This window comes from Macaca fascicularis, chromosome 10 (assembly GCF_037993035.2).
Source record: "Macaca fascicularis isolate 582-1 chromosome 10, T2T-MFA8v1.1".
Lineage (NCBI taxonomy): Eukaryota > Metazoa > Chordata > Mammalia > Primates > Cercopithecidae > Macaca > Macaca fascicularis.
The window spans coordinates 21,398,029-21,408,857 of NC_088384.1; the positions used below are offsets into that span (position 1 = coordinate 21,398,029).

The following is a 10,829-nucleotide window of genomic DNA, read 5'->3' on the forward strand; positions in this document are numbered from 1 at the left end:
TGTAATCCCAGCACTTTGGGAGGCCGCGGCGGACAGATCACTTGAGGCCAGGAGTTCGAGACCAGCCTGGCCTACATGGTGAAACCCCGTCTCTCCCAAAAAATACAAAAATTAGCTAGGCATGGTGGTGGGCACCTGTAGTCCCAGCTACTTGGGAGGCTAAAGCAGGAGAATTGCTTGAACCCGGGAGGCAGAGGTTGCAGTGAGCCGAGCTGACGCCACTGCACTCCAGCTTGTGTGACAGAGTGAAACTCCATCTCAAAAAAAAAAAAAAAAAGTAATTAAGGTAAAATTGGCCAGGTGTGGTGGCACATACCTGTAATCCCAGTTATTCTGGAGGCTAAGGCAGGAGGATTGCTTAAGGCCAGGAGTTCAAGGCTGCAGTGAGCTATGAAAGCACCACTGTACGCTTAAGCCTGGGCAACAGAGCAATACTTTGTCTTGGAAAAAAGAAAAAAAGGAATAATTAAGCTAAAATGAAGTCACTGAGTGGGCCCTAATCCAATCTGAATGGTGTCCTCATAAGAAGAAGCAAGGCCAAGGGCGGTGGCTCACTTCTGTAATCCCAGCACTTTGGGAGGCCGAGGCAGGTGGATCACCTGAGGTTAGGAGTTCGACATCAGCCTGGACAACATAGCGAAACCCTGTCTCTACTAAAAATACAAAAATTAGCCGGGCATGGTGGCACATTCCTATAATCCTAGCCACTCAGGAGGCTGAGGCAGGAGAATCGCTTGAACCCAGGAGGCAGAGGTTATAGTGAGCTGAGATTGCGCCACTGCACTCCAGCCTGGGTGACAGACGTAGACTCTGTCTCAAAAAAAAAAAAAAAAGAGGTGATTAGGCCATGGACAAGCAGAAGGAAGACGAAGTGGAGATAGATACAGGGAGAGGCAGTCATGGACAAGTCAAGGAGAGAGGCCTTGGGAACGAGCGCTTGATTTCAGACTTCAGCCTCTAGAACTGTGAGAAAATAAATCTCTGTTATTTAAGCCCCCAGTCTGTGGTACTTTGTTATGGGAGCCCTCGCAATATAATCTACACGCTCTCCTTACCTTCAGTGACCCTGGGCCCTCGGCCCTGTGGCTGACACCCTCATAAGCTATGTGCAAAGAGTGGGGCCCTCATTTGAACGCCTTCTTTTCTGGGTGGGTTTTTTTTTTATTTTTTTGACAGGGCCTTGCTCTGTCATCCAGGCTGGAGTGCTGTGGCATGATCATGGCTCACTGCAGCCTCAACCTTCGGAGCTCAAGTGATCCTCCTGCCTCCACCTCCCTAGTAGCTGGGACTTCAGGTATGCACCACGATGTGCGGATAATTTATTTTTAAATTTTCTGTAAAGACACAGTCTCGAAGTCCTGGGCTCAAATGATCCACCTGCCTTGGCCTCCCAAAGTGCTGGGATTACAGGCATGAGCCACCATGCCTGGTCAAATGCCCCTCTCCTCTTAACAGTTCGTAGGTGACCTCAGACAAAGCAACCTCCTCTGTCTGTGCCATGAGGAGACAGCACGGCTTCCCAGGACCAAAGTGGGGATAGAATAAGATAAAGGCATGTGGCTGTTTCTCGCCAAGCATGGCGGTCGGTCAGCCGTAGCTGAGAATGCCCTGGAGCCCTCTGCTCAGATCTGGCGCTCCTTCCTTGAGCCAGTCCCTAAACTTCTCAGAGCTTCGGGCTCCTCACTGAAGTGAGCTGAGGCGTTTCTGCCTAGCAGCTCTCTCTCCCGTGGCTGTTGCAGGATGAGATTGGTGGCTGGGTGCTGTGGCTCATACTTGTAATCCCAGCACTTTGGGAGACCAAGGCAGGAGGATCATTTAAACCCAGGAGTTTATATCAGCCTGGGCAACATAGCGAGACCCCGTCTCTACAAAAAAATAAAAAAATTAGCTGGGCACAGTGACGCATGCCTGTGGTCTCAGCTACTCAGGAGACCGAGGCAGGGAGCCTTGCTTCAGCTTAGGAACTGGAGGCCACAGTGAGCTACGACGGTGCCACTGCACTCCAGCCTGGGTGACAGAGCGAGATCCTGCATTTAAAAAAGAGAAAAAAAGATGAGATCAGAGATGTGAAATGCAGAAGGATCCCCTCTTGGCGTGGCCCCAGGAAACGGCATTGTGGGGGTGGGCATGGAGATGAGGACTTTAGCGGAAGCGACATTCTCAGGATAAGAATCCAGAACTGGCCCCTGGGGGTGGCGAGGGGGAGTTATGAGGCCTGGTGTGGTGAGTCCCAGCCTGGGTTCCCAGGAGTGGGTAGGGGCTGAAGAGCAGCCTCCTGGGCGTGGGGTCGCCTATTTTTGCCTCTACTACGTCATCCTCAGACCTGGGAGTGGCTGGTGCAGCCTGGAACCAAATAAAGGCTTGTCGAATGAATGAATGAGTGATGGGGAGAATGGATGGCAACAGCCTTAGCGGTCACACTGGGCATCGGGAGCAGGCATGGACAGGGGTGCATCCAACCTCCTCCTTTCTGGCTGCCCCGGCTCTCCTTGCTCAGGTGCCCCAGACCCCATGCTCCCTCCAGCTGGAGCAGCTCAGGCCTCCCTGGCAGCCTCCAGGGGTCCCACCATGACTCCCCAGACTCCTGAGGGCCTCCTCCCACCCTGGGTTCCTTAGGGTGCAGGCCAAGGACCCTCCTCTGGGCCTGGGAGATGTACTGAAACCACCAGGCAGGGTCTATAGGCCTGGGCCGGCCTCTTGGCCTCCTTGTCTGCCTTCACCTGGGCCTCAGTTTACCCCACAGTAAAGTCGCAACTTGACTAGAGAGGCGCTGTTCCCAGGGCCCTTTCGCAGAGGACCAGCCTAAGATCACTATCTTTCAGAGAAAGTGAAACCTGGTCCCCAACCGTCAAGGCGGTAACTCCCTCTCCCGGCTTCCCCTCTGAGCTCACAGCTTCCCCATCTTCTCCTTCCCCCATCCCGCCCCCTTGACAGCTAATACTTGGAATCAGACCTTCATCTTTGCTTTTTCCTTCAAAGGTCTTTTCCTTTTATGTCCATGATGGCAGCAACCATGTGAGGGGGGCTGGGAAAGACTTTTCTCCTCATTTTATAGTTGGGGGTCTCTGAGGCCCAGAGAGGTTACGTGACTTGCCTCAGGTCATGCAGCACCTCAGCAGGCTTGAATGCTGGCCTCCTGTTTCTCTTGCTCCAAGTGTCCAGTTCTCCCCCGTGGAGCCTGTCTACAGAGACAGGGCCTGGCTTTGGGGAGTGGGCCTGGCAGAGGGTGCACAACGGGGGAAAGGAGACGGTCAGGAGCTGGGCTGGGGGATGCTGGTCCTGGGGCCTGAACCACAATCTCGGGGCTGCCAGCCTGCGTCTGGCTCTGTGCCCAGAGCCCGGTGGTTTCCGCTCACAGATGTCTCAACAGCCCCGGCGAGAGGGCAGGAAGGGCACTCAAGAAGGAAGACGTCTCGCCCCCCTCAGCCCCCAACCACCATGTCCTGCGAGGCCAATGGCTCCTGGGCCGAGACTGGCCTGGGGCCTCCAGAGGCCCAACTTGAAGTCCCTCCTGCCCATCCCTGGCCCAGTTCCCCGAAGATGGCATGGACCCTCTTCCTCCCTGTTCACCCCAGGAAGGCTGAGGCTGCGGTTTACATCATCCTTGGGCGTAGGGCTGACCTCGAAGAACGAATTCGAAGAAAACAGGAGGAGGAGCGGGCATACACCGCGCCCAGAGCCCATTGGCCGCCCGTGGAAATTTTGGTTTTTGGGGTCATGTTCCCAGAAGGCCTGCCCTCCCCCCTCCCCATCCCCACCCACCTCATGAGGTGTTGGCCAATCACCCCAGCGGGCATAAAGTGGCTGCCAGCCTGCAGGGCTCCCAGCCGAGAGGTGTCACCCCCAGCGGGCGCGGGCCGGAGCACGGGCACCCAGCATGGGGGTACCGCTCACACAGAGGACGCTGCTCAGTAAGTACTTCCTTCCTCCCCGCCAGAACCCGCCTGCTGGGTCTGTCCACAGGCGCCGGTGGGGAGCAGAGGCACCCTCTGCCCTCTGGGACCTGGGGAGGCCGGGCGCCAGGCAGAAGGATGCTGAGAAGGGGAGAAAGCCAGAAGGTCAGGCAGAGAGAGCGGTCCACTGAGAACCTGGCATCTCCACAGGTAGGGAAGGGGCATCCCTGGAAGGTTTCCAGGGGGAGGTGATGTCGAGATGTAGAGGCAACTCTGGGAACCAGGGAGTGAGAGAAGAGGATGGGTGAAGAGGCTGGGCAGGAGAGGGAGGCTCAGAAGCTGGGCAGGGAAGTGGTGTGAGGTGTGGAGGGATTTTGGGGCCTCCAGCTTGCCCCGGATGAATAGAAAGTCAGCCGGCCCTGGGGGCCCCAGAGCCCACACAATCACACAGCATGCACAGCCACACCCACATGGCCACATGCACACAGAGCCATATGACGTCATCTACAGCCCTGCATCTCACCAGCCCAGGAACCCCCACATGCAGACCACAGTCCCCACGGTGAAGGGAGCAGATCTCCCTCATGCTGCACACAGACCCAGATGCACAGCCACACAGACACCCTAGTCCCACGTGCGCTGCCACACGCACAGGCCCCTGCCAGAGCCCGGCAGCAGATACCTGGGGAGGCGGCGAAAGTGCCCTGGGGTCGCTATGCCTGGGTGCCCGGCCCCTCGGCCCTCCCCAGCAGCCAGTCTTCCCCAAAGGGCCGGATGGTTCTTAGGACGGGAACGATGGTGTCACTGCCTTCCGGGCCATTGCGCCACAGGCCCCTTCCGACCACGTGGCTGCTGGTGCCCTGTTGGGGGTGGTGGAGAGCGGTAACTGTATCCACCCCCAACACCTTCTGACAGGCTCACAGCATCCCTGGTGGGTCTGACAGAAGGAACCACTTATGGAGAGAGGAGGGAGGCATAAGAGGTCAGGGGAGAGCCCTGGCCTTTATGACCTGTGCAGGACCTTCTCCTGAGACTTGGTTTACCTGTCAGGAAAGTGGGAACATGGACTGGAAGGTCTCCCACATCTGTTCCAGGCTGTGCCTCTGGTTGAAAAGGCGGCCTCTCCTGGTTCTAGACAGAGCTGAGGGCACAAGCCACTCCCGGGCTGCCTGCCCTGAAGCCCTCTCAGGCCCATCTACCTGGATGGCCAGAGCAGCTGACAAGGCAGGGTCCTAGGCTGGTGGCCGGTCCTTAGCCCAATGGTCTTGCAGGGAGCCAGTCCCACCTTGCAGAGAGTCAGCTCCCGAGGTTAGAACGGTGCAGTAGGCAGGATTGGATCCAGTCGGGCGCTGCAGCCTTTGCTCAAAGACCTACTTGGTAAATCGCAGCCACTGTCTCAGTCCCTCCCACTGCTTGCTGTGTCAGGCCCTGGGCAGCGACTTACTGGGGAGATGATGGTGGCCTTGGTGGGCACACCTGTGCACACACCATGCCACACAGTGCCCAGCCCCCGGCCTCAACTACACAAAGTCCGGGATGAAGGAGGCACCTTTCAAGGCCCTCTTCAACCCCCTCCCCGAGGCTCCCATCTGTGGCTTTCCTTGCCAAGTTGGGTGACACCCCTCTTCTCTGCCTTAGGTCTGATCCTTGCACTCCTGTTTCCAAGCATGGCAAGCATGGCGGCTATGGGCAGCTGCTCGAAAGAGTACCGCATGCTCCTTGGCCAGCTCCAGAAGCAGACAGATCTCATGCAGGACACCAGCAGGCTCCTGGACCCCTATGTAAGCACCTGGGCCCTTGTGGCATCTGAGTCTCAGAGAACTGTGGGGTAAGGAAGGGAGTGAGAAGCAGGGAGGACAGGCCCAGCCTCACTCCATATGGCCAGGTAGGAGAACTGAGTCTCTGTGTTATTCCAGCCTTAACCCTGAGGAGCTAAGGCTGGCCCTCCAGCTTCCCTAGCTCTGTGGTCCCGGGGCGGGACTCCAGACACCACCACCGCCCTCATCTGCTTACTCAGTGTGTTTCCTGCACACCTGCCAGGCTCTGGTCTAGGCACTGGGATGTAGCAGTGAGCAAGACAGAGTCCAGCCCTCTTGAAGCTCCCCATTCTCCACAGGCATCCCACCAGCCAGGTCCCCAACATCCCTCCGACCTTGCCTGTAGTGATCTTGGGGTCCTCTTCCCTCTCAGGTCTCAGTTTCCGGATCCGTCCAGTGGGAGATTGGATAGGGGTGCATGAGGTCTAGCATTCCAAGGCTGACTTGTCTGTGAGTGTGGTCCAGGTCCTCAGCATTTACCCTGTGATCCTCCTGTTCCCCCCAGATACGTATCCAAGGCCTGGATATTCCTAAACTGAGAGAGCACTGCAGAGAGAGCCCTGGGGCCTTCCCCAGCGAGGAGACCCTGAGGGGGCTGGGCAGGCGGGGCTTCCTACAGACGCTCAATGCCACACTGGGCCGCGTCCTGCACAGACTGGCCGACTTAGAGCAGCATCTCCCCAAGGCCCAGGACTTGGAGAGGTCTGGGCTGAACATAGAGGACTTAGAGAAGCTGCAGATGGCGAGGCCGAATGTCCTCGGGCTCAGGAACAACGTCTACTGCATGGCCCAGCTGCTGGACAACTCAGACATGACTGAGCCCACGAAGGCCGGCCGGGGGACCCCTCAGCCGCCCACCCCCACCCCTACCTCAGATGTTTTTCAGCGCAAGCTGGAGGGCTGCAGTTTCCTGCGTGGCTACCATCGCTTCATGCACTCAGTGGGGCGGATCTTCAGCAAGTGGGGGGAGAGCCCGAACCGGAGCCGGAGACACAGCCCCCACCAGGCCCTGCGGAAGGGGGTGCGCAGGACGAGACCCTCCAGGAAAGGCAATAGACTCATGCCCAGGGGACAGCTGCCCCGGTAGCCTCAGGAGCACCCCTTGCTGGTGAAGGATGCGGCAGGTGCTCTGTGGATGAGAGGAACCATCTCAGGATGACACCTCCCGGGTCCCCAAACCTGTTCCCCTCTACTACTCGCCACTGAGAAGTGCACTTTAAGAGGTAGGAGCTGGGCAGACCCCGCTACCTCCTCCAGGCTGGGGGACAGAGTCCGGCTGTTGAACCCCACCTAGCCCCAAGTTCCCCAGGCCCAGTGGGGTGGCCGGGCAGGCCACGCGGGGCCGACTTTCCATTGATTCAGGGGTCTGATGACACAGGCTGACTCATGGCCAGGCTGACTGCCCCCCTGCCTTGCTCCCCGAGGCCTGCCAGTCCTTCCCTCTTATGACTTGCAGGGCCGTTGCCCCCAGACTTCCTCCTTTCCGTGGTTCTGAAGGGGAGGTCACAGCCTGAGCTGGCCTCCTATGCCTCATCACGTCCCAAGCCAGACACCTGGATGTCTGGGTGACCTCACTTTAGGCAGCTGTAACAGCGGCAGGGTGTCCCAGGAGCCCTGATCTGGGGGTCCAGGGAATAGAGCTCAGGTCCCAGCCCAGCCCGGAAGTCGCCATGTGGCCTGGGGCAGGTCACTTTACCTCTCTGGACCTGTTTTCTCTTTGTGAAGCTAGGGAGTTAGAGGCTGTACAAGGCCCCCACTGCCTGTCAGTTGCTTGGATTCCCTGACATAGGGTGGATATTAAAATCTGCAATTGAGGACATGTGGTGCAAATGGTGCTGGGTGGTGTACACGGAGGTCTCCGTAAAAGGAGACCCACCTCCCAGCGCCGGGAAGCCCCAGTCTTGGGCCCTTGCTGCTGGCTGCTCCCCCTGGTGGTGAGTCCTGGAATTTTCTCACACAGGAGCCATTGCCCTCCTAGAGGGGGTCTCAGAAGCTGCGAGGCCAATTCCTTGGAGGAACATGACTAATTTATCGATTTTTATCAATTTTTATCAGTTTTATATTTATAAGGCTTATTTATGATGTATATTTAATGTTAATATTGTGCAAACATATATTTAAAACTTGCCTGGTTTCTAAAGCCTCTGTGTCTCTTGGTTGTCTTTGGGGAGAGGATTTGGGGTGGCCTTTTAGAGAGGGGAGGAACCCTAGGTGGGCAAGGCCAAAAGCATCCATGCTCTGGGGATGGGCTGGAGGTCTTTGCTCTGCCCAGGAAGGGAAATCACATGCCCCAGCCGCCGGGGGCTGTGACTGTGGTGGGGTGGGGTGGGGTGTCAAACTCAGACAAGGCATTGGTTATGGCCGAATGGGGCTCCCTTGACATATTGGGGATGAAGGGTGTCAAGATGTGGTAGCAAGAGGGGAGGAAGAAAGGCTTGAGTGTGTGGGCTGCTTCTGGGCCCCCATGGGTGTGTGGTTGAGGTCTGCATGCTGATGGACGTTGCATGCTGATGTGTGTTACATACCAATGTGTGTTGCATGTATATTTCTCTTACCTAATTTTGAAGCCTGGATGTCAGTGTCCTAATGGAGGTTCATGTCTGTATCTGTATTTATGAGTGCGTGCAGACATGGATATCTGGGTGTGTCTCTGCATGCGTGTCTGTGCATGTGCAAGCTTAGGTGTGTGCCAGTGTGTCCTCTCATATGTGTGTATGTTCCTGGATCACCCTGGGGGAACAAGGGCACATCCGGTGCCTGGAACATGAAAGGTGCCCTAGGCATTTGTGGAATGAATCAAAGAGTGAGTTCACAGCTACACCCCTGCCACCAGCATCCTGCCTGATGTGGAGTGAGCATGCAGCAGACATGAGGAATGGCTGTGTGCAGAGGAACGAAGAGACTTGGCTGGGCTTGAAATCCTGTCTCAGCCCCTTTCCATCTATCTGGGTGACCTTGGGAAAATTCTTTAACATCTCTGAGCCTTTGTTTCCTCATCTGTGGAATGAACAAAAGAATAACAGATCCTGCCTCAGACAGGGCCAGTGACCTGGTTTGTGCTTAAAACTGCTTCCCGAAGAGCCCAAGGGGTTAGGGTTTCCATCTGGCCCCCAGAAAACTGGGCTCCTCCCAAATGCCCAGGAAGCATGTATAGACCGAAAACATGCTGAGGCAAGGGCTCCCAGAGGCAGGTGAGCTTGACTTGGATCGGTCCATGGCTACCCCTACTTCCTGAAATGGCAAAAAGAGCTGGGGATGGGATGGGAACAGGAGGACTTGACATTAGGGTGGAGGAGAGCCAGTGCAGAGCTCCCTGCAATAGACATGATACATTTTGCAGATGAGAAGACTGAGGCTCAGAGAGTCTGAGTGGCCAGCCCACATCCTTAGACCAAATTAACCGGGAATGGGCACAGTTTGAATTCAGGGCCGTAGGACTCCTGGGTGGGAGCATCTTCCTGGTACCCCTCCTCCTCTATAACTTGGCTGACAATTTCGTGAGTTCCTGAAGGCACAGAACTCCAGGGCAAGGGGCAGACAGACAATAGACAGGCACAAGGACCAACAGGAGCATCTGAGATTGCAGGATGAGCTCAGCAAAAATAAAGCAGGGTGATGTAACAGCAGCGGGAGAGCCAGGCGCTGCGAGTGGCCAGAGTGGCATCTGGAGAGGTGACGTCCACACTGTGGTCTGAGTGACGTGCAGATGGGGAGGTGGGAAGAGCTAGGGCAAAGGCTCTGAGCATTCAGGGATCAGAGTATCACGAGTGAGGGCATCAGGATTTACCCAAAGGCCTAGAGAGGGGAAGCATCTTGCTTAAGGTCACAGAACAAAGTAGTCCAGGGCTGAGGCTAGAACTCGAGGCCCCTAACTCCCAACCAACAGTCTTCCTGGGCAGCTGCCTGACATATTGCAGCCTATTTACCAAGTACCTAGCAATGGCCTCCCACAGCCCCCACTGGGCTCCCCCTCGCCCTCAGGGGTCCTACCGTAATGGCCATCTTTTGGCTCCCAAAGTGCCTGGGGCTCCTTCCTACCACAGGGTTTCTTCCTACGCTGTTCCCTCTGCCTGGAATGCTGTTCCCCATCCTGTTTGTCAAGTTAGCTCCTTCCTTGTAAGATCTCAGCTGGAGGATGCATCCTTAGCAATTCTTTCTCGCCTGTCCAGAGTCTGGGTCTGGGAACCTGGTTGCGCCCTCCCTTCCGGCAGCATGCACTCTGGTGTTCACATTCCCAACTGTGTCTCCTATTAGCATGGAGGACGGAGACTGAGTCTGCTTTGCTTGACGCTGTCCCTGCATCCGCATGGTGCCTGGCACACAGTAGGTGCTCAAGGAAGAGCAGGGCAGGTGGGGCTCCGCCTCCCAGCCCCAAGGAGAAGACAGAGGCAAGTGTGTTGCTGGGGGGAAGCGGAGGCACTGAGGCGCACACCAGGGAGCCCGTCCTAGACAGGTGTCACTCCCACACCTGGCCTGCCCTGGCTCCAGGCCCCGCCAACAGCAGAGGGGCTGCCCTCACTTGTGTCTCCCTGCTCCAGCTGGGGGAAGGGGGTTTCCTCGACCTCAGCTGCTGGGAAGATGTGGGTGGGAGGTGGCAGACACCAAAACCCAGGCACACTCGGGTTCCTGGAGCGGAAGGGGAGCAGGCGCTGCGGCGGGTGCTGGGGTTGCCCTCCAGGAAGGCAGAGGTTGGCCTGTGGGGGAAGAGCTGGGAAGCCCAGCATGGCTGCCCCCACCCCTGGTCGTCCCCCACCTCTCACCGCCCAGGAGAGGTGTCTGGGGCTGACTTTGAACTAGAGCACACCCACCCCACAGGAAACAGATGGGGGAGCTTGATTCTGGGAAGGGGTCTCAAGTACACTATCTATGAGGACTTGTCACCCCATAACATCTCCCAAGGAGTCATAGTTGCAGGTAACCCCAAACTACCATCTGCAGTCTGATCCCTCCCAAGGCCAGATCCTACAGACTCAGCTACCAGGATAGTCTGTCTCCTGGCTTAGTGGTGCCTTGAAGCCAAAATCACCGTTCTGCCCCCAAACCCTACACTTGCTTTCTGCTTCTCCTTTTCCCCTACTAAAGTTCCAGAATCCCAGCCCATTGCCTTTGTCTTCCTTGG

General features: G+C 56.8%; 1 protein-coding gene across 2 annotated transcripts; it reads left to right on the forward strand.

The window, feature by feature from the left end:
* The first annotated feature begins 3,825 nt into the window (after positions 1-3,825).
* On the forward strand, positions 3,826-7,850 carry OSM (oncostatin M). Of its 2 annotated transcripts, none has more exons than XM_045363827.2 (3): positions 3,826-3,911; positions 5,532-5,674; positions 6,216-7,850. In XM_045363827.2, exons 1-3 carry the CDS (start codon positions 3,878-3,880, stop codon positions 6,795-6,797), a joined length of 759 nt encoding a protein of 252 aa, XP_045219762.2. In that variant the 5' UTR covers positions 3,826-3,877; the 3' UTR covers positions 6,798-7,850. The 2 variants fall into 2 exon arrangements, with proteins under 2 accessions (XP_045219762.2, XP_045219763.2); XM_045363828.3 differs by lacking the exon at positions 3,826-3,911 and adding an exon at positions 3,950-4,103.
* The last annotated feature ends 2,979 nt before the right edge of the window (positions 7,851-10,829 follow it).